At 39.6% G+C, this 24,061-nt stretch overlaps 1 protein-coding gene across 6 annotated transcripts in view; it reads left to right on the top strand.

Moving 5' to 3' along the window:
* The window catches only part of SUSD4 (sushi domain containing 4), a 165,172-nt gene extending 144,397 nt beyond the window's left edge, over positions 1-20,775 (top strand). For all 6 annotated transcript variants that reach the window (XM_072990784.2, XM_072990779.2, XM_078382987.1 and 3 more), the window contains 4 exons: positions 15,772-15,963; positions 16,272-16,416; positions 18,352-18,734; positions 20,260-20,775. In XM_072990784.2, coding sequence (XP_072846885.2) covers positions 15,772-15,963; positions 16,272-16,416; positions 18,352-18,734; positions 20,260-20,288 — 749 coding nt within the window. In that variant the 3' untranslated portion in view covers positions 20,289-20,775. The remainder of the gene's footprint in view (positions 1-15,771; positions 15,964-16,271; positions 16,417-18,351; positions 18,735-20,259) is intronic.
* Positions 20,776-24,061: the final 3,286 nt, after the last annotated feature.

Below are 24,061 nucleotides of genomic sequence, written 5' to 3'. Positions count from 1 at the left end.
ATCAGGTTTGCACACGACGTAGTGGGTCCTCTAACAAATCCAAGCATTTAGAAGCGTTTTTGACCCTTCTAAGACACTTTTTAAATTGAAAAAAGAAACATCGTTAAGTGAAGCAGGGGACCTAAAATCGCATTTGTTATGCGAAGCATGGTCCCAAACTTCACTAAGCGAAAATCGCCCATAGGAAACATCGTTATACGGTGCATATTATTTTCTTAAAAAACACATCATTATGCGAATTCATCACTAAACGAGGCACTCGTTAAGCGAGGCACCACTGTGTATTGTCAACTTTGATTGGTGGTGGCTGTCAGGCAGAATTCTCTCTCAGTCCTGTTTGGTCTTGGTTAATACATCCATATACTAACCAGGCCTGAGCCTGCTTAGCTTTTGAAATCAGTGAAGATCAGTGTGTTCAGGATCATTTTGAAGGTTTGGTTAAATTCAGTATTTTCAACAAAGAAAAAAAAAGAAACACACTGCTGACAGTATTTTTGAAAGGAACTGTTGCTGAAATATGTCTTTAAAAAATTTAGGCCAAAGGAACCAGGCCAAATAGCTGTCTTATAGTAAGTGCAGATATATACAGTCATCCATTTGAAACTGTTTTAGTTACTTTGCTTAATATTGCAATTAAATTTTTAAGTTTATGAAAAACTGCCATTTTTCCACATCTGAAAATCTTTAGTTTAAAATGTGTCATTTTAATAATATTTTCATTGACTTTTTAAAAAACTTGATAGCTCACTGGATGTTTCAGCGAGTTGGAGTAGCTGGTTGTGGAGAGAGCAAATTCCCCATTGTGTCTCCCAAGAGAAGAGCCGCTCTGTGCTGCCAGGGCAGTTTGTACAGTCCCAGAGTGCCACCAGAAGAAAGGAATGGTAAAATGCTACTGACTACTTTATTCCTAGGAACTCCTAGGAAGAAAATAGGCTGGAACGTGTTTGATAACACAGGATTAATGATCATTAAATAAAAATAAGAAAATGTTGTTAAAATAGAACAAGTAGCCAGAGAAAAATAATTTACAATGCAATGCAATATTTACCATAAAATGTCCTAAATCAAAGCATGTTAGTGTCAGAGCACCAATGCAACATACCTTCTTTTTTGCCCCCATTGCCAGTACCTGAAATAGCGTGTCTGGAATAGAAAGGAGGAGAGGTCTCGGATCTAAGACTTACAGCTCCTGAAATAGCTTTTGGATTCTCATATTACATTTTAAATATTTTTTAAAAATGGTTGGGGGGTGTTCTTATTGTTCAGTGGTGGGAAGGAAGGGAAGAGGCAGCAGACTTAAATTGAAATATGGAACAATTTAGATTTAATAACCAGGAAAAATTGTCTATCAGGGTTTGGCAGTAGAACAGATTTTCATGTGAGCATGTAGATACACAGCACTAGAGGCTTCTGAAACAGGCTAATTAGGAAATCTGTCAAGAATGATTTAGGCATAATTAATCCTGCTGAAGGGCAGAGAAATAGGTACAATTGACCTTTTTAGTTTCTCTCTTTCTCTGCCTGTGCAGTATCACTGATGTAAGAATCAAAAGAATTCATTTAGACAAGTATTTGGCATGGTTTTTCTGTTGCATTGACATATGCAAATGCTCAGCATTTCAGATGAAACTATGAAATATTTTACATGTGTGTGAATAAATGGTAAAGGACTTGAAATCTAACTTCACCTTCCTAACATCTGTTTCTTAACCTATATGGCTATTTTATCCAATCTGAGATTCAGTTTTTGTAGAGGGCTTGGGCTTCTATTATGTATAATCTCTCTCTCTCTCTCTCTCTCACACACACACACACACACACACACGCACATGCACATGCACATACACATGCATGTCCATTCACATGCACATCCATGCAAATGCACACAAACATACACACAGAGAGATTTACATATTCCAAGTACCAATACCCTGTTCTCCGAAAATAAGACCTAACCTGAAAATAAGCCCTAGTATGATTTTTCAGGATGCTCGTATATAAGCCCTACCCCAAAAATAAGTCCCACTTAAGTGAAACCCCACCCTCCACCATTGTGCAGCAAGCAACCAGAAGGTGACATGACTGTATTTGAATAAATGTAGATTGTTGTACATGAAAAAAATAAACATCCTCTGAAAATAAGCCCTAATGTGTTTTTGGAGCAAAAATTAATATAAGACCCTGTCTTATTTTCAGGGGGAAAGGGTACATCTGTATAACAAAATACTGTAATATTCGACTGACATTCTAAGAGGCATAAAATCAAGTTATATTATCTGTTTCTGAAGACTGTCTATGAGTATGTAGGAAAACAACTGGCGATGTTTTGCTGCTTTTTGTTTTCTTACTAAATAGCAGCTTGGTAACCTTGTTACTGTCAAAATAATAGAAGTGTTTTGAAATATACAGTCATAAATTTACAAACACAAAGGGAAACAACAACACCCCAGTTTTAGATAACAGTTTCTTGTTTTCTGTGATTGAATAACTGGATATTATGATGAATAATCTCTGAAGCAAAAATTGAAAAATTATGTACTTGCATATTCAAGCAGCTGTTCATGGTACACCCGCCCTGCCCTTGGCTGAAATTTTTGCACTTTTTGAACAACGCCATACTCTAAGAACAAAAGGCTGTCTTGTAATGTGCACTTTTTAATGCTTTCTATTCCAGCTTGATAAAAGGATTGTCGAACAAAATCACCACTTTATGGCTACTGTCACCTGTGTGTTCCTTGAAGAAACCTGTTTGTATTGTTTTTAGTTAATCAGATCTCTAAGATCCTTTTTAAGCTACCCTTTCTTCCCCAAAGTATTGACCTTTTAAAGATATATTTACATTTTGCCTTCTCCCTAGACTATCAAATTGTGCTGAAGGATTAGAGGAGGAGAGAGACAATCTGGTTTTCCCCTAAGGTTTGTTCTTGCAATACTAAACTTAAATTTTATGTGACAGCATGCTTCTCAAAGGACACAAACTGCCTCATAACCTGAGCTGTGTTGTTGTTATGTGTCTTGTATCATATTTATTGATTAAACATCAGGTCACTGGAGAGATTATCTTTGCTTTCTGCCCACCAAGGATTTTTGTATCCACCAAAAGCTTTGCAATTAATCATGTTAATTTCAAACTGGCTCATACAGATTCTAAAGATAGCAATACAGTATACCAATCTAGGTAATTCTGAATTATAACCAAACAATTTCTAAATATCCCTTGCGCCCTGAATTTGAGAGTCTCCAGCAAATCCAGTTGACAGCTTTTCAGCAAATTGATTTGCTCAGTAGCAATTGCATTACATGTTTTATAGCTCTCTCAGCTGTAAAGAAGTCACCAAATGTAGTAAAATTAACCTTTCATGTGTCAGGCTTAAGATTAATCTTTTCAGTTATAAATCTTTTGGGGAATTAAAGGGTGCTAAACAGAAAATCCACATTGTGGTAATACCTTTGTAGGCCAACCAAAAAGATATAAAAAGTGTGCAGAGGAACACAAAAACATATTCTCTTTTGGTTCTCCCAGAAATCTTAATGCAGAGTTTGGAATTTATTTTATGCAAATATGGCTATAATTGATTTTGTGAAAGAGAAGCTATTGTTTTTTCCTTATGCAGCTCGTCAACATAATTTAATGGGAACTTCTCTGAACAGGTTTTTTCTCATATACTTGCTGGAGTATTGTGCAGAACAGCATGCATATGGAAATTGTGCAAGCCTTTCCCCACCCCTCAGTTTTCTGGTCATCTGTCATGTGCTCAGCAGCTCAACTGAATGTATAACCAAGTGCTAGATATGACAGAGTGCAAGACAGCCAGGCAAAATGATTGTGCACATCAGATACACAATTGTAGATTTATACTCTGCAAATAAGATTTGGCCACTATCTCTTGATGTTTCCATTCTGTGTTTCCATTCTTTTATAACAATAATGATTGCCTTGGATTCTGTATTCTAGAAGGAGTCTGATATTTCTTTTACAACTGATTGTTGCTCTATTACCAGTTTAGCTGGGTTTTATTCAGAGTCTTCTGTTCTCTTTATTGCCCAGTAGGTGACTTTGCCGAAGCTACCAACATGAATTTGACCAAACTCCTGGAGGCAGTGGAAGACAGGAGGGCCTGGCGTGGTCTGGTCCATGGGGTCACAAAGAGTCGGGCACAACTTGATGACTAAACAACAACAAAAGGAAATCACTACACCTACAGCAATAGATTGCCACTAATTTAAGAGTCTCCACCTCCTCATTGCTTACATGTAATCACATTGATGGGATGTGCGGTGGCTTTGTGGCAAACTGGAATCAAAACAGAGACTCTCTAATTGTTGTTTTGGTATGGAGACTGCTTGGTCACCCTGTACGATGATCTTTGCCGGGAAAGAGACGGGAGAGTGTGACCTTGTTGATACTCCTGGACCTCTCAGCGACTTTCAATACAATCAACCATGTGTCCTTTTGGATAGGCTGGCTGGGTTGGGAGTTGGGGGTGCTCCTGGACCCCAGTCTAACTTTGGAAGCCCAGGTGGACTCGGTGGCCAGGGACACCTTCCTTCAGCTACGGAAATTATACTAGCTATGGCCCTACCAGAACGAGCGGAGTCTCATGAGAGTTACACATGCAGTAGTAACATCTTGCATGGATTGCTACAATGAACTCTATATCGGGCTGCCTTTGAAGACAGTCCAGCAACTGCAACTGGTCCAGAATCGAGCTGCGTGGCTGGTGAGTGGTGGGGCTGCTAGGGAACACATCAAGCCGATTCTGTTTAAATTACATTGGCTACCAGTTGCTGCCCGCACCCAATTCAAAGTGCTTGTTTTGACATATAAAGCCCTAAACGGCTTGGCCCTGGATACCTGAAGGACCACCTCCTTCCATATGAGCGTACCCAGCACTTAAGATCTAACCAGTGGGCCCTTTTGATAGAGTCGTCCCTCAAGGAGGTAAGAGGGATAGCTTGTAGACAAAGGGTTTTTTTAGCAGCTGCCCCCAGACTATGGAATGCCCTCCCGACTATGATTCGTCTGGCGTCAACATTGACGACATTTCAGCAGCAGATCAAAACCTTCCTGTTCCAGTAGGCTTTTAACTGAAATAATATCAGCTTTGGGTCCTAATGGTAATTTTTAGAATACAGTGGTGCCTCGCATAACGTTTGCTTCGTTTAACGTTTTTTTCGCTTAACGTTTATTTTTTCAGAGTCAGATTGTGCTTCGTATAACGTTTTTCCCTATGGGCGATTTTCGCATAGCGTTTTTGGGACCATGCTTCGCTTAACGTTTTTTGTTTTAGGTCCCCTGCTTCACTTAACGATGTTTTTGTTTTCAATTTAAAAAGTGTCTTAGAAGGGTCCAAAACGGTTCTAAATGCTTGGATTCGTTAGAGGACTCCTTAAGTCATGTGCAAACCTGATTTGGCTTTGATCTGACGTTTCGTTAATTTTTTGTGAATTTTTGTTTTTTGGCCCATAGGAACCAATGGACCTGTCAAAATCTGACAGCTCCATGCTTTCCTATGGGGGAGAAAACAATTTACAAAAAATTAACGAAAGTTCAGATCAAAGCCAAATCAGGTTTGCACACAACTTAGGGGGTCCTCTAACGAACCCAAGAATTTAGAACAGTTGCTGCATCTTCATTAATTTTTTGTGAATTTTTTCTTCCCCCATAGGAAATAATGGAGCTGTCAGATTTTGACAGCTGTCAAAAGTTGGGGGGAAAAATTCACCATTAATTAACGAAAAGTCAGATCAAAGCCAAATTAACTTTTGCATCCGTTTTAGAGGGTGCAGAAGCTAATCCAAGCATTTAAAACCATTTTTGACCCTTTTATGACACACTTAATTTTGCAAAAATTGACTTCGCAAAGCCATTGAAACGTATTGAGTCAGCTACAATACATTCCAATGGAGGATACATTGTATCGTTTAACGATGTTTCCTATGGGTTTTTTCACTTAAGGACGGCAATCCGTGCCTATTGGAACGGATTAACCGGTTTCCAATGCATCTCTATGGGAAATGGTGTTTCGCATAACGATGTTTCGCATAACGTTTTTTTTTGAACCAATTAAAAACGTTATGCGAGGCACCACTGTATATATTTTAATTGTGTTTTAATTGTTTTACCTTTTTATTGTATTTTAATTGTTGTAAGCTGCCCAGAGACCTTTGGGTAGTGTGGGCGGCACTTACGTTAAAAAATAAATAAATAAAATAATTCAAAAGCATCAGTTCTTCGGCGGTCAGTCTTCTTTATGGTCCAGCTCTCACTTCCATACATCGCTACTGGAAAAGCAATAGGTTTGACTATGCGGACCTTTGTCGGCAAGGTGATGTCTCTGCTTTTTAAGATGCTGTCTAGGTTTGTCATTACTTTCCTACCAAGAAGCAGGTGTCTTTTAATTTCATGGCTACTGTCACCATCTGCAGTAATCATGGAGCCCAAGAAGGTAAAATCTGTCACTGCCTCCATATCTTCCCCTTCTATTTGCCAGGACGTGATGGGACCCGTAGCCATGATCTTAGATTTTTGGATGTTAAGCTTCAGACCATTTTTGCGCTCTCCATTTTCACCATCATTAAGAGGTTCTTTAATTCCTCCTCACTTTCTGCTATCAGAGTGGTATCATCTGCATATCTGAGGCTGTTGATATTTCTTCCGGCAATCTTAATTCCGGTTTGGGATTCCTCCAGTCCAGCCTTTCGCATGATGTATTCTGTATATAAGTTAAATAAGCAGGGAGACAATATACAGCCTTGTCATACTCCTTTCCCAATTTTGAACCAATCAGTTGTTTCATATCTAGATCTAACTGTTGCTTCCTGTCCCACATATACATTTTTCAGGAGATCGATAAGGTGGTCAGGCACTCCCAGTTCTTTAAGGACTTTCCATAGTTTGCTGTGGTCCACACAGTCAAAGGCTTTTGTGTAGTCAATGAAGCATAAGTAGATGTTTTTCTGGAACTGTCTGGCTTTCTCCATAATCCAGCGCATGTTAGCAATTTGGTCTCCAGTTCCTCTGCCCCTTCGAAATCCAGCTTGTACTTCTGGGAGTTCTCGGTCCACATACTGCTGAAGCCTACCTTGTAGGATTTTGAGCATAGCCTTGCTAGCATGTGAAGTGAGTGCAATTGTACTGTAGTTGGAGCATTCTTTGGCACTGCCTTTCTTTGGGATTGGAATATAGCCTGATCTTTACCAATCCTCTGGCCACTGCTGAGTTTCCCAAACTCGCTGGCATATTGAGTGTAGCACCTTAACAGCGTCATCTTTTAAGATTTTAAATAGTTTAACTTGAATGCCATCACCTCCACTGGCCTTTTTGTTAGCCATGCTTTCTAAGGCTCATTTGACTTCACTTTCCAAGATGTCTGACTCAAGGTCAGCAACCACACTATCTGGGTTGTTCTGCTATAATTCCTCTGTGTATTCTTGACATCTCTTCTTGATGTCTTCTGCTTCTGTTTTTGTCCTTTATCATGTCCATCTTTGCACAAAATGTTCCTTGAACATCTCCATTTTTGTTGAAAAGAATTGGATATGGAAAACACTTCTAGAAGGTGTTGTTGTAAGTCTTCATAGAAATGGTTAATTTCAGCCTCTTTTTTTTTTTTTTTTTTTTTTTGGACTTATATACCGCCTCATAGCACTACAAGCACTCTCCGGGCGGTTTACAATTTAATTATACAGGCTACACATTGCATTGGTAGTTAGTGCATAAACTTCAGCATTGGTAGTTAGTGCATAAACTTGAATTACTGTGATGTTGAAAGGTCGGCCTTGGATTCGTATTGAAATCATTTTATGATTTTTGAGATTGTATCTCAGTACAGCTTTTTCCACTCTTTTGTTGACTATGAGGGCTACTCCGTTTTCTCTATGGGCTTCTTGCCCACAATAGTAGATATGATAATCATCTGAATTCAATTTGCCCATTCCCGTCCATTTTAGTTCACTGACGCCCAGGATGTCAATGTTTGTTCTTGCCATCTCCTGTTTGACCACAGCCAGCTTACCAAGGTTCATAGATCTTACATTCCAGGTTCCTATGCAGTATTTTTTTAAAGGGCATCGGACTTTACTTTCACTTCCAGGCGTGTCCGCACTTGAGTGTCCTTTCGGCTTTGGCCCAACCACTTCATTAGCTCTGGAGCTACTTGTACATGTCCTCCACTCTTCCTCAGTAGCATGTTGGACGCCTTCTGATCTGAGGGCCTCATCTTCCAGCATCATATCTTTTACCCTTTTGTTTCTGTCAGTGGAGTTTTCTTGGCAAAAATACTGGAGTGGCTTGCCCATTCCTGCTCCAGGTGGATGGCGTTTAGTCAGAACTCTCAACTATGACTTGTCCATCTTGGGTGCCCCTGCACGGCATAGCCCATAGCTTCTCTGAATTACTCAAGCCCCTTTGCCACGACAAGGCAGCAATCCATGAAGAGGAATCATTTTCTTTAGGCTGGAGTAAATTATGCCTCAGGAATGTGGCCTGTGGGAGCTTTCATGAACTGCCATCCATGTGGAATCTAATCCATGAAAGGTCACACAGGGTTAAAACTCTTAGTCTTCAATGTATCATATTTGTGGTGGTTCAGTTGAGGGCTTAGCTGAGGCCGGGCTGTAAGTGTTGACGGGAATCAGCCAAGGAGTGCATCTGGAAGTGATGACTAATCATCACGGCCCCATATATGTAGGTTTGGCTCCTGTGCAAAATCAGTGCAGGAAACAGATGCTTTCTGCACCGATTTAGCAGAAGAGCCAAAACTATATGGGGCGTGGTGATTAGTTATCACTTCCAGCTGCACTTTCTGGCTGATTCCCTTCAACACTTACAGCCTGGTCTCAGCTAACCCCTCAACTGAACCACCACAAGAATTAGAGATGGGGTATTCGAATACAAATACCCCCGCACAGGTGGAGATAATGAAGGTTTGGCCCCATGGGGCCAGACAGTGCACTCACCAATGCGCTAGTGCTGTGTAGTCCATGCTGCCGTCCTATGGCTCTAGAGATTGCAATCGCTGAGCCACTCCTGGCAGGAGACGGGACAACAAGGCTGTCTGCCAGGTCGAAGAGCGGCTTGGCAATTGTGGTCTCCGGAGCAATAGGACGGCAGCACGGACCCCATGGCATTAGCACATTGGTGAGTGGACTGTCTGGCCCCATGGGGCCAGACCCTCGTTATCTCTACCTATGCGGGGGTATTCGTATGCATATACCCCCATCTGTAACCATAATACATTTGTTTTTTACTTTTTCTATAAATGTTTTTCTTTTCTTTTTGTTATACATATTAAAATCTGTATGACTAAGAGATGAACTATCAAAAGTACTGAAGAGGCAGCTAGACCATCCATGAATACCTCAGTATATGCCTGAGCACTGAACACCAAACTGAAGAACCAGGCCAGAGTCTTCAGTTTTATAGAAGCAGTTTGGCCTCTATGGGCTCCTTGAATCACGAGGCCACTGCTGAGCTGCTGTCTGCAGTGCCATCCATGGCCTTCTGCAGTAGAAGTCATGAAGTTCAGAGCAGGCTTGTATTTGCTAAAACTACCATGATAACTCATAATTCCTATTGTTGTTTAGTCATTAAGATGTGTCCGACTCTTTGTGACCCCGTGGATCAGAGTACGCCAGGCCCTCCTGTCTTCCACTGCCTCCTGGAGTTGGGTCAGATTCATGTTGGTAGCTTTGATGACACTGTCCAACCATCTCATCCTCTATCATCTTCTCCTCTTGCCTTCACATTTTCTCAGCATCAGGGTCTTTTCCAGGGATAATTTCTGTTGCCAGCCCTCAATTTGAAACCAGATTTTTTTTTCTCAGTTAGGAGATTGCAACAAGAACAAAATCACTGAATACTAATGTTGAATTAAGTAGCAGTCTTTTTTCCCCCTAGTGGATTTGATAAATACTGTAGTGGCTTGGTCTTTTCAGCATATTGAAAAGAGAATTAGGAATATGACAGGCTGTTTGATGCCCAACACCTGCCTGATTTAAAAACATTTAGTTATAAAATCACAGACTTGCTTCATGTCTTTTGAAAAGGCCTGGATGAACCTGAAGATTATCAATTAAAATATCAATATCTCAGTTTGTGAGTTTAAATAATAATGTGTTTTCTTGGTGCATGCACATGCTGGAGAAGCGAAGCTGCCTTTGCATTAGCATAAAATTCATTTCTGAATCATGCCTGGTGTAAAGAAAAGGCGTAATGCTTATAGTGGAACTACAGTTTGGTACTTCTTGATGCTTCTGTTGTAGTTCTCTGAAGTTATTTGCTTTGCTGGCAGATCTGTGATTGGGGTACAATTGTGCCCTTGGAGTCTTCTGGGGAATGCAGTTGATCCCTAAAGCACGTCTTTCTTTTGCATGCAGCTCCTCAAGCCACCAGATTTTTTAATCAGGACCATATTTGGCACAGTACTTACAGACAGTATGGGCTTGCTCTGTGCCTAATTTGTAGAAGGCTGGTCAAATACTTTCAAAGATCTAATTTCTAATTTAAAAAACCATCCCAACCCTCCCTAAGACATTCAGCTCATAGTATTTTATTTATTTATTTATTTATTTATTTATTTATTTATTCATTCATTCATTCATTCATTCATTCATTCATTCATTCATTCATTCATTTATTCATTTATTTAATTGGATTTATACCCTGCCCATCTAGACCAATGGTCTACTCTGGGCAGCATTACAAAATTTAAAAACAATAGAATCAATAAACATGCAAAAATCCAAGATGTGAAAATGTAAATATTAAGATACTGCAGGAGGGAAAGCTTGCCTAAATAGCCATGTCTTAAGTTTACTTCTAAAGACGCCGAGAGAGGGAGCCAGGTGGATCTCTATGGACAAGTTGTTCCAGAGGCAAGGGGCCACTGCCGAGAAGGCCCAGTTCCTCATTCTTTCCTGCCGGGCCTCCCTCAGCGTGTCTTGTAATTGTTTAAATGCTTACCACTGCTTTCCTGCTACTCATACAAGCTTTTAAAAAATTGAACTTGATCCATCATGTCATTAGAAGAAACAAGATATTAAATGTTGATTATTATGCATAGGAAAATTTTCATAATTTCTCTTTGCACATGCTTATTGAAGTATTTCTCAGATATTGCCCACATTTCTTGCCAGTACTTTAGGAAACTAGTGAGTCTCATTGGAGTGAATGGGGCTTTTTTCTGAGCAAGATAATAGATTGGGACTTTAGCATTATTAAGACATGTAGGCCTTTGGAGAAATAAGTACACACAATAAACAGAGAAGCAAGGGTATGGGAGGAAGAGAGGAGTGATAGAAAGAGACAGGATGCAGAGAGAGGGGGGAGATAGAGAGAGAGGAAGGAGGAGGGGGGAGACAGAAAAGCCAGAGTGAAAAATTGGGGACAAACAGAGAGAAGCCAATGAGAAAGGGATAGGAAACAAAGGGGACGGAGGAAGCACAGACAGAAGAAGCCACTGAGGAAAATAGGAAAGAGGCAGGGGGAATTGGGAAGAGAGTTAACCACCAGTGAGGGAGAGGGAGAGGCCATGGAAAAGGCAGAGGAGCTAGTTGGGAGAAAAAAACACACACACACACACACACACACACACACACACACACACACACACACACACACACACACACACACACACACACACACACACACACACACACACACACACACACACACACACACACACACACACACACACACACACACACACACACACACACACACACACACACACACCCCGAGAGAGAGAGGGAGAGAGCATTGAAATTGCCTTGTGCCCCAAGCTGTAGATACCAGAGAATGTGTAGACAAACAGCCAAGACTATTGCTTTTTGTTTGAGTAAGAATTGATTAACTGTGGGAAAATAAGTTCAGGTTCTAGGATTTTCCCTTGATTTGTATCTCTTTGCAAACATAGCCCGTCTTGATGGCTGACACTGGTGTCATCAGCATTCAAATCTTTGCCAACTTGGCATCCTCTTTCCTGCTGACAGCATGGACACATTATTGCAAGACATTATTATTTTTGATTCCTAGTATTATAAATGCACGTAGCCGTCTAGAGTGGTCTTAATCAACTAGATAGGTGGGATATAAATAGATAGATAGATAGATAGATAGATAGATAGATAGATAGATAGATAGATAGATAGATAGATAGATAGATAGATAGATAGATAGATAGATAGATAGATAGATAGATAGATAGATAGATAGATAGATAGATAGATAGATTTGTTAGGAGAGGCAAAACATGGCATTATTATAGGTTTTAAGTTTTCCTTCTTAAAGCAGTTAATCTGTCTGGCGGAAAACCTTATCATGTTGCTTCTCTGCGCTCTGTATTGATACATCTTTGACAGCTTGTTATTTGTGCTCAGTCCCTGCAATTCACACTGTTCCAAAAATGTTTAGCTAGGGAAAGTGCAGGAATGGCTACTAGCAGCAGCAGGTAATAAAGTGTCTTTAGATCAGCTGCAATTATTCTTGTCAGAGGATTGTTCATTGAGAGAGATTGGTTTGCTGGGACGTTGGCAATCCCATTCCCTTGGCTTCTTCCCATTTAGAAAACTTGCTTTAAACTTAACAAGGAAAGCATTTCAAACCTTTTGCTAACTTCTTAATGAATCATCTGGCATTCCCTTGAGTAGAGTCCAACTTGCAAAAGATGTGGAATATTGCTTTCTGTGTGAATTATGTGCTCTAGTTTCAAGCTATTATAATTTATAAAGTCCTGCCTAGTGAAAATGCAAACAAAGCTGTGTCTCTAGGGCATGTAGAAAGACAGTGCTGCACATTACAATCAGCTTCTTCTGAAGGTTCGTTTAATGTCTTGTTGTGATCTTTTGTGGTGGGGGGAAAATAGTATTACTTCTCAAATACATTATTCATGTGTATAGATGCATGGGGAGAGATTACTGAATTGTGATTTCTGTGGAAAGCTACTGTTGAGAATTGGTGTGTGCATTATTTATATTTGTGCAGTAGGTCTTCAGTGCATAACAAAGACATAAAATGAACAAGACAGCCTGTGGGGGGGAGCAGCAGACTGCTTTGCTCCTTCCTTGGAAGAAAAAAAGATCTTTTTTCATTTAACCCAAATCTTTACATCTCTAAGTACTTGAGCACCTGGTTGTTGAATAATAAATACATATTTTGCACATTCATCTATTGAGATAAATATACTAGTAATAGAAAATCAACATGGAAAACTTGTTATGCTTGCTTACTTTGGCTTGAAATGGCAGACATTTTTATTTGCTTCGCCTCATAAGAACATGTAAAGATGTGGGTTAGTACAGCATGTAACATGGGCATATGATAATATTTAATGTCTAAGGGGAGAAATTTCCATCCCATCCTCTTGCCTGGAAGCCATAAACTGAAAGATGGATGTTTCTGACAAGAAGCACTGGTTCAAGGTAAAATCAGAGTACTGTTAATCAAATAATTCAGCTTTGTAAAGTCAAAGTCTTATTACTTGAATACTGTGTTAGTACCATGATAATGATAACTAGATAACATTTTGTACATGAGAAATCCTAATGCCAAAAATTGAGACTCCTGTTGCCTGCTAAGTTCAAATGCACTTGTACACTAATGGGTTTGAACTAGTGAAATGTGGGCTAGACCACTGGTTCTTAACCTTGGGTTACTCAGGAGTTTTGGACTGCAACTCCCAGAAGCCTTCACCACCAACTGTGCTGCCTGGGGTTTCTGGGAGTTGCAGTTCAAAAGCATCTGAGTAACAAAGGTTAAGAACCACTGGGCTAGACAGTGCTACTGTTCGGTGGATTTGTAATTGGTTGACTGACCAAACCCAAAGGGTGCTCACCTGGAGAGAGGTAACTAGTGAGGTGCCGCAGGGTTCTGTTCTGGGCCCTGTGCTATTCATCATCTTTATTAATGACTTGGATGAAGGAATAGAGAGTGTGCTGATTAAATTTGCAGATGATACCAAATTGGGAGGGGTTCCTAATTCCCCAGAGGACAGGATTAAAATTCAAAATGACCTTGACAGATTAGAGTCCTGGGCCAAAACTAACAAAATGAATTTCAACAGAGAGAAATGTAAGGTCCTACAGCTAGGCAGGAAAAAAATGAACTGCACAGATATAGGATGGAAGACACCTGGTTAGACAACAGTAACTGTGAAAGGGATCTAGGAATCTTGGTAGACCACAAACTGAACATGAGTCTGCAGTGTGACTGCCAAGAAAGCCAATGCAATTCTTGGTTGCATCAATAGGAGTATAGTGTCTACAGTAGATCAAGGGAAGTGATAATATCACTCTATTCTGCTTTGGTCAGACCTCATCTGGAGTATGGTGTCTAGTTCTGGGCACCTCAGTTCAAGAAGGATGTTGACAACCTGGAATGTGTCAAGAGGAGGGTGAGCAAAATGGTCAAAGGTCTCGAAGTCATGTCCTATAACGGCTTAGGGAGCTGAGAATGTTTAGCCTTACAAAAAGAAGGTTAAGAGGGGACATGATAGCCATGTTTAACTATTTGAAGGGATGTCATGTTGAGGAAGGGACAGGTTTGTTTTCCATGGCTCCAGACACTAAAACAAGGAGCAATGGTTTCAAACTACAGAAAAAGAGATTCCACCTGAATCTCAGGAAGAACTTCCTGACAGTCAGAGCTGGTTGGCAGTGGAATATGCTGCCTTGGAGTGTGGTGCAGTCTCCTTTGGAGGTTTTTAAGCAGAAGTTGGATGGCCATCTGTTGGGAATGCTTTGATGGATTTCCTGCATGGCAGGGGGTTGGACTCGATGGCCCCTGTGGTCTCTTCCAATTCTGTGATTCTGTGACTCTATGACTATGGAAAGAGCACACGTTTTATGTTTTGAAGTCCATGTCCAATTTAAGAAGTCTCCAATTGGAGGGATCAGGTAGCAGTTGATGGGGGAAAGACTTCTTTGCCTGAGATCTCCAAAAACTATTGTCATTCAGAGCCAACAGTATTGATAAACAAATAGTCTAAGATTGTCAGGATGTCTAATGTTGAATATGTAGGATGTTAATTAAAGAAGGCTTAGAAAATGTAATCCTGGAAATGTTTGTTTTACTTTTAAAATGAGGCTTGAACAACAGTTTACTAAAAGTTGTAAAACAATCCGCCAGCTCTCCAGCTAAGTCTGGGAACAAGGTACATTAACATTGTGTAGAAAAAAGAATTATTTTCATGCCCTAGAGTTGGGCCATCAGAGAAAATTGAAAGTGTATTGAAATACTGTAAGTAGAACATATTTATGTTGTAATGTGTTAATGTGACCAGAGGTGGTGTTTGCAAGTCCTATAATTTGCACTGGAGGTAGTAAGTAACCCTTTGTTCCTTGGATGACAATCAAGAACAGAAGGCTGGATTTTTCATGCTTAGATTGTCCTCTTTTACAAATGTCTAAGGACAGAGTAGAGACAAACATTTGAAATATAGTCTGCTACTCTGCTTTTTTTGTTATTTATAATAAAATCAAGATGTCATCTTGGTATAGTAGCATTGCAGTTCAGGCATTTTGTCCCATGTTGTAGAATCATATTAGTCACACTGCCTTGGTATGAAAATGATAAAAGTCATCGCAGAGGAGCTACTCTGTTGTTAGTTCCCAGTGGCATAAATAATGTATGTGTCCATGAGCATGCATTTGAGCTGCATGATATGGAGCTATGTATAATTTCATATACAGTTAATATCTATACATGCCATGTATTTGTGTAGCTAATTTTTCTTAATCTTTTGTATGTGTGTGTGTGTGTCTGTGTCCAAGTTTGTCCACTACCTCCTACAGTGACTCATGGAGATTACATTTGCCATCCACGGCCTTGTGAGCATTACAACCATGGGACTGTGGTTGAATTCTATTGCGACCCTGGCTACACTCTCACCAATGACTACAAATATATCACCTGCCAATATGGAGAATGGTTTCCATCATATCAAGTATACTGCATCAAAACAGGTAAACAACAACAACAATCCACAACTCCCATATAAATATGTAAGTTAGACATTAAGTAGAAGGAAAAAGTCAGGGTTCCTTCTATATAAAAAATGCTGATAAAATATCTAATTCAATGTAACTTTTTTTAAAAAATGTATGTGATTATCTTGATGCATGTCCTTACTTTGGAAATCATTTTGAAAAGGATAATCAAACCAGAAGAAAAGAGAAGTACTGTATGTACTATTAGAGCTGTTATGTCTATAAAGAAAAGTGAATGTAAACCATCATTATCTAACATGATTGTTTTTCATTGCCACCCACAGAACAAAGCTGGCCAAATACACAGGAAACTCTCCTGACAACATGGAAGATTGTGGCATTCACTGCTACCAGTGTACTTCTGGTGCTTCTATTAGTCATTCTTGCTAGAATGTTCCAGACCAAATTTAAGGCACGTTTTCTTCCAAGGTTAGTACTGCTTTTGTTTGGACTTCTTTGTTTCTTTAGGCACCATAGTCATTTCAATCCTCCCATACATGTTACTGGCACAATAGTTGATTCTGTGTTGGTGGGCCTCGTTTTGGGATAGTTTTAGGCATATGATACAACTTGCCTTCTGTCTTGTTATGAACTGTCAAATCAGAATCAACTTATAATAATCCTGTTAGGGCTTTCTGGATAGTTCAGTAGTTTAGGTATCAGGCTGTAGAGCCAGAGGTTGAGAGTTCAATCCACCACTGAGCCTCCTGTGAGTAAAGCCAGCCTGTGTGGCTTAGGGCAAGCTGCACAGTCCCAGGATGCCCCCAGAAGAAGGTAATAGCAAACCACTTCTTAGTATTCTCTACGTAGAAAATGCAGAAAAGGGTCACTGAAGGTCAGAAGTGACTTAATGGCACTTGCTTATTATTAATTGGGTTTTTAAGGTAAGTGATATATTTAAGGAGTGGTTTTGCTAGTTCCGTTCCTCAAGCGTGTCTCCACTTGCAAATGAGCTTACATAGGACGAAGGTTAAAAATTGGTCAGATGCACTTAAGTTAAATTTATAAATTGATTTGGCTTTACCTCTTTGAAAAAGCACACCTATCTTTCTGACTATCTGTTTTCTTTCATACCTACCTGCCTTCTCTCTCTCTCTCTCTCTCTCTCTCTCTCTCTCTCTCTCTCATCCCTCCTTCACAAACACACCTGACTTGTAGGACTAGTTCTACATATTTTCACTTCCATAAAACCAATTTTGTGTTCCAGTGGTATAGAGGGATTATTCAAAATAATTTGTTTTTGAGTAAAAATATAGAAGAAAGAGAAGAACCTTTAAGAAGGTAATCATCATGTCTTGCTGTTATGTTTTAGAGAGTTTCAAAAATATTTACCATTTTTTTATGAAGTTGGATAAAATCATAAACAAGAGCACACATAATATCGCTCTGAGAGAACTTTATTGGCTCATCTTCACTGCTTAGGTCCTTTTTGAGCTCAGTTCAAAATGTTTCACTTGACCTTTTAACACTGCACACAGCTTGGGGCTCAGACACCTTAAGAACATCTTATCCTGCATCAATCAGCTGGAGGTTAAGATCTTCTTGTGTGGCCTAGCTCTGGCTTACTCGCACTTTCAGATATAAAGCAGCTGGTGCTCAAGTGTGAGGAGGGCCTTTTCTGATTTTGCACTCTGGGTATGGAATTCCCTCCAAAGAAGCATACCGGTGTCTCTTCTTCTTATTGTTCTTCCTGGCTTTTACATATGCAGTTTACTTTTTAAGCATTAATAATTTCATCATGTAGCTTATTCTGGTATTTTAACTACAGTACTTTCATTATTTTTGTTAGTTTGGGATATCTATTTGCCTGCCTGGCTGTCTCAGTATCATGAACTGCCTTGGGATATGTGTTGTCAAGGCCTCTGTACAAATGAAGATGATGATGACTAGAGCACACCTAAACACTCTGGTTTCAAACTAGGGCAGCTATAAGCTTTACAGCTTGGTTTCAGTGCTCAATCAGTTGGTGATAATGACTAATACAGATCAAATATGTAATTAAAACTACAGTACTGTATTTGAGATGACATCACTGTTCTCCATAGGATTTCCCTTACTGTGCCATGAGCTTGCGATTCTGGCAATCTTAATATAGTGCTGAGAGAAGAATGCAAAGAATTCCTTATCTGTGTCTCCCAGCTGCTTGCTTTCCTTCTCTAAAATATTTCTTGGTTGGTGGAATTATTTACTGATTTTGACAAATTACTATCAGTCATGGCAACAGACTCTTCAATAATATTTGAAGTAACTATCTCCCTTTCAGATTATGAAAAGCTATGTATGGGAAATCTGTCTGTAGCTTGAAGATGGTATGTAACTACTATCTTCAGGGATACATACTGAGTCTCCTCACTCTCATTGCAGAGGCGCTCAGGAAAATTGCAGCAGTGGTCCTGATTTCGTGGTGGTGGATGGAGTTCCTGTCATGCTTCCTTCCTACGATGAAGCAGTTAGCAGTGGCTTGAATGCGGTGGCACCCGGCTGTGTGTCCCCTGCAGGCCAGGGGTATATTTTGCAGGCTGATGATCAGAACCCTCCAGCTTATCCTGGACCAGATGATTTGAATAGGTTGCCAGCTGAATTTGATACCTGTGACAGCATTTCAGGTTCTTCTGAACTTCTCCAAAATTTGTATGCACCTTCAGTGTGTCAAATGGGAGCCTATCCTATCTCAGAGAGAACTGATGCAATCAACGGTACTACTGGAGAATTATCATCCACCAGCCCAAGCATTGACATTGCAGATGGTAATTTTGATTTTTGAATATTACATGGGCTTGTTTTAGTCTCAGTTTTCTCCATATGAAGAAGCTGTAAGCTGAAAATGAGATCCCCATTTTCATAAGCAACATAGTCTCTTTGTCTGTTCTGATCTATGTTTGTTTTACTCCTGACATTTTTAAAAAGAACTAATCTTTTACAACTCAAACTTTAATCATCACTGCCATGCATCAGATTCTATCAAGGGTTTGTATCTTAAAGTTCCTTAGCAACAAAAGAAAGTGAGGTGTATGGCTTTGCTGACCACACAGTGTTAAGAGAGCTATTGGGCAACAGTGATTCATGCACCAACTGATTTCCCCACCCTCACACTTTGATTGTGCTCCAACATAGTTCTTAACATTGACTACTGCCTCTTGCAGCATAAAATATAATGGAACACAAGGTGTAACTATGCCTCATCACAAAGGGTAAGGGAAACTTTTCTTTCAGCAAAACATACCTTAAGGCTCAAAACCAATGCTACATACATATCATCAACCAGTGTTAATTAATTAATCAGTGTTAATATTAATGAACCAGGGTTAACATTTTCCCCATTGGGTAGTTTTCTTCCATATATTAGGTGACCCGTGTATCCAGTGGAAGTCCATCCAGTCTCAGAGAGTGGTCTCAGCCTCTGTAGAGGGGGGGAGGGGAGAGAAATCCTGTGAGGAAGGACCTTGGAGGGAAGCCACACATACACCATTTGATCTACCTGAGCACAGGGAAAAAATCACAATGAATGTGCTCATTGAATCACAAGGAAACCTTCCTAAGTATTGTACCATCTTGTCTGAAAGAACAATATAATTGTAGTATTGATTTTTTTTTCAGTATCAGCTTGTGAATTTGTGGTATGCTTGCTCAGTGTCCACTGCCAAGTAAAAGAATGGTAGCCAAGTAGTGTCAACTATCCATTATAAGTAAGAAAAGATCGGTGTTGTTACATAGTCATCAACACCAACTCATTTTATTTTGGGGATCTTTTGTTCTGTGAATGCCAAGTGCATCAAGATCACTCTTGGGATCAACATTTGATAGATTCCACTGCAATATGATATCAGTTACCTCTAACATTTGGTTTGCTGAAGGATTGGTGGTCTCTTAAACCATTGCACATGGAAATGTTTTGTACAACCTGCTAATTCAGATGACCCAAAATTAGTGATAAATGGATGCCAAAATTCACATATATGAGTTAAGTGCAAAAAAAATTAGATCTTCATTGAATTCTCATCCTAAAAGCAGGGTAACCTGAGGACTGCTAAAATGCACAGCCACCTGAAAGAAGCTTTGAACTAATTGGGCTGACAGGTATGAAGCCACCAACTCTTTGATTGCAAAAGTGCAGTAAAGCTGGAAAAATGCATAAATCCATGCATAATTGAGTGCCTTAACTGCTTAGTTACAGTGGTCCTGCTGGTGGCATGTTATAGCCCAATTAAATTTCAGGTCCTCCCATCAGAGTCCACAATTAAAACCCAATTAACTCTTTCTTTTATTTTCTAGAAATTCCATTGATGGATGAAGACCCTTAATCTGCACAAATCTTGCTCATACTTTTGTTGGGGGGTTGGGGGAAAGAATTATGCACATATGTATACATACATACCTATATATCTAAATAAATCTCTATATAAAGACTGATTAAAGATGTGGGGTGGGTATTTTATAAATCTTCCATGTTATGATGTCACAGATTTTGTGTGCATATCTTAATCAACTTGGAGGTTGAGAGCATTCAACAGCAGCTTTACGAAATGAATCCTGAGGATTTGATGAGAATAGTCACTACAAAAGAACAATAAATTCATGGAATAGTGATGAGTGTATCTGCATCGCAGGAAGTCTTTTAACAACTCTTTAGAAACATCAGTGAGAGTGATTTGTGGTACAGGTACAAAATGCCTAATAAAAGCATATGAGATTGTGTAAATTTTGTTTTATGAAAGCTGCTTCATATTTATGACGAACCACAATTTGCAAAATTTATTGGTGAGAAAATAAACAATGTTGAAAGTAAAATCAGAGAGCACTCCTGAATGGTCTGTATTTATTAAGCTTGCAATGGGAAACCTGAATTCACTGGGTTATCATTTAATGAGGTGGCTGCAGCAAATAATATACCTGAGTCCAAGAAAAAGCATAATTATTTGGGTAACAAATTACAAAATAAAAGTTTTCAGTTATGATCAAAAGAAGTGTTCTAAATACTGTATGTAAGACTGTATGAAATGTTTAAGATAAAGCAAAAGTAATGTATTCATGAAACAAATTCACAAGTATATTACATTTGATTTTATTATCTTATTAATCTCTTTATGTTTTAAAAGAAAACATTTCCCAGAATCATACAAATGTCAAAGTAGTACTATTTCTAAGGGATTCCATGTTGTAGCAAATGTGGATATTTGGATGCTGACTGGACTGGAACTGAAACGGCAATTGACAAAGCTGCAAACCAAAAGAATAGGGGGGTGGGACCCAGAAACTAAGAATCTGAATCAGGAACTTATGGGATAAATTAATTGGCCTGCCTCAGCAACTTACAGTATAGTATCTGGGAGCAGGTTTTGATAGCCTCACTGTCTAGCTGGAACTCGAGGTTTTTTTGGGGGGGGTAGGATGCATGAACACTCTGCAGAATTGTGTTAGAGCTTTCACTTAGTGTAGGTATATTTTGCAACATTATTCACTTATCTAGTTCTTTAGGATAAATAAAACCAAGACAGGGCAAGCTCTGGGTGACGGGGGACCATTTTTATAACTCAAGGACCTTCCAGGATTGGCTTCAGCCAATAACAGATTTTTTTGTGAAAAAAAGTTGGGGTTACCCATGCTCTGGAGGGGAAGAACTGCTCTTGGAGGCTTCCAAGGACAGCATTTCTTATTTTTGGGCAACAGCTCCCTCCAAATATGTGTTGTTGGATATGTGGAGTCCAAATCGGTCATCAGGTCCCCAAATCTGCCTTGGGAATTTGGAGCAGGAATAAAAGTATTGTTGGAAACAAAGATATTGGGGAGTAAAAGTGTCTTTGAATTTCTAATGCAGTGGGCCACCTATAGCTGAACCTGATGACCCCTGTGTTGTCATCTATTCAGTTCCATAATTAATCAAGCACAGAAGGCCTGCTTGATTAAGGGGAAGGCCTGCCGAAACATCAGTGTTTTAATTGATTTTTAAAAGTACCCAGTGAGGGAGCCGCGCGAAAGTCAGGGGGAAGGTTATTCCAGAGGCGAGGAGCCACCGCCAAGAAGGCCCTGTTTCTTGTCTTTTCTTTCCGGGCCTCCCTCGGCATTAGGCTCCTCAGCCTCACCTCCTGACTCGCGCGAGTGACATGGGTAGAACTAGGTGGAAGTAGGCGTTCCGCCAAGTAACGAGGCCCTAAGCTGTTTAGGGCTTTGTACGTAAGCATTAACACTTTGAAGTCGATGCGGAATTGGATGGGCAGCCAATGCAGTGCAGCCAGAGTAGGTGAAATATGTTGGTATTTTTTCACACCACTGCCGCAGCATTCTGCACCACCTGTAGTTTCCACAGCAGCCTCAAAGGCAGCCCCACGTAGAGCGCATTGCAGTGGTTTAATCTTGAGATTACAAGTGCATGCACCAAGGTAGTGAGGGGCCCCACGTCGAGATAGGGACGCAGTTGGGCTATCCGCCTAGTACTACTACTACTACTACTACTACTACTACGATGATGATGATAATGTACTGTCAAATCAGTTCAGATTTACAGTGACTTTTTTCAGGGTTTTCCAGGTAGAAGCAGTTTGCCATTCCCTTCTTCTGAGACAGTGCAGCTTGCCCACAGTGGAAAATGACAGTGTAATAAAAGTATCACCCATCCTTGTTTTTGGATTGTGTACAAGGAACACATGATTCTCCCATTTTTAAAATTTAGTTCAGATTTAAATAGTTCATTACTGCCTACTCAGCAATGTGAGGTGGGCATTAAGTCTTTTCTCCGTGTTCCATAAGTCTGACAAATATCCACCCCCATGAAAGCAACAGGTCCCAAATGTTGTATGACTCAGTAGAGAAAGTTCTCATTAGTGTCATTGTCAACAATAACAACAAATACCCTGGGAAAGGTTTGTTTTTTCCCATTTATCCTGTGTGTAAGTTACTGCTTCAGAAACTATTGCAGAAACTGAAGTCAACTCACATAGGCTTCCTGGTTCCAAGCTGAAGCATTTAAAGAGAAGCACAACCACCAGGCATAATGATATTTTGGATACAGGTAGACAAACTGATAAGACAATGCTGATTGCTTCCCAAATATGAGACTGTGTTTGAGTTTTGCTTTTGATTTCTCTATTACAAAGTACAGTATGTTTGATTTCTGAAAATAATTTTCCTTGATGTGGAAAATGGAATTTCTCATGTTATACAAACATATAAACACTGATATGTGCTTTTGATATATTCATTATATAGGGGTTCATCATTCATCATTAGGGGTTCAATTCATCATTAGAGGTTGAATTTGCATGTGGGGGGAAAATGGTCCTTTCAAGGTCACTGTTCAAACAGATTTTCCCCATATGCAAACCCATTGCTTCAAGCCATTCATTTACCCTTTGCAGTATGTTAAGCAATGGGTGAACATGTGGCCTTCAAGATCTTGTTGGACTGGAGTTCCCATCACCCCTCTCACTTTTGAGTATCCTGATTACAGCTGATGGGAGTTGGAGTTCAGCATGGCTACATGTTCCCCAGTCCTCCTTTTATTAAGCTGTTAACTATGTTAATATGTACAGTAAATTGTTTTAGAGAAGATGCATATAAATACTTAGCAAGTTTTAAAATTTAATTTGAAAAATGCAGAGGCAATCACAGTTCAAATACAATGATTATCCTATGGTGCTGTGGTGCAAAAGCAATTTGATACAGTAATTATTCTCAGCCTAAGCTTTTTATATATATAAATATCCACATACATAGTGAAAATGTTCTAAAGAGCCCATACTGTAAGTACACAAGGATGCAACAGACAAATATATTAGGCATGAGGGATGGCAGAGTTGTGCAGGTTGACTATGGAGCAGTTGTGCCTTGTAACTTAAATACAATGGCTTATAGGGAAAATACAAAATGCTAACAATAAGTCCCAGAAAAAGCTATGGAAATGAATTTGCAATGCAGAACTATTTAGATTACTTTTATCTGTCTAAAAGCGATGACCATTTAACATAATGCTGTGGATAATCATCTTTGTGATACTGTGGCGGCCTTGAATGAACAACAGCCTTGCCTCTCTGTGCAGACTGGCCCTTTTAGTGTGGGCTGGTCCAGTCTAAATAGGGTC

This window comes from Pogona vitticeps, chromosome 1, assembly GCF_051106095.1.
Source record: "Pogona vitticeps strain Pit_001003342236 chromosome 1, PviZW2.1, whole genome shotgun sequence".
Lineage (NCBI taxonomy): Eukaryota > Metazoa > Chordata > Lepidosauria > Squamata > Agamidae > Pogona > Pogona vitticeps.
This window is presented reverse-complemented; position numbering and strand designations above follow the sequence as displayed.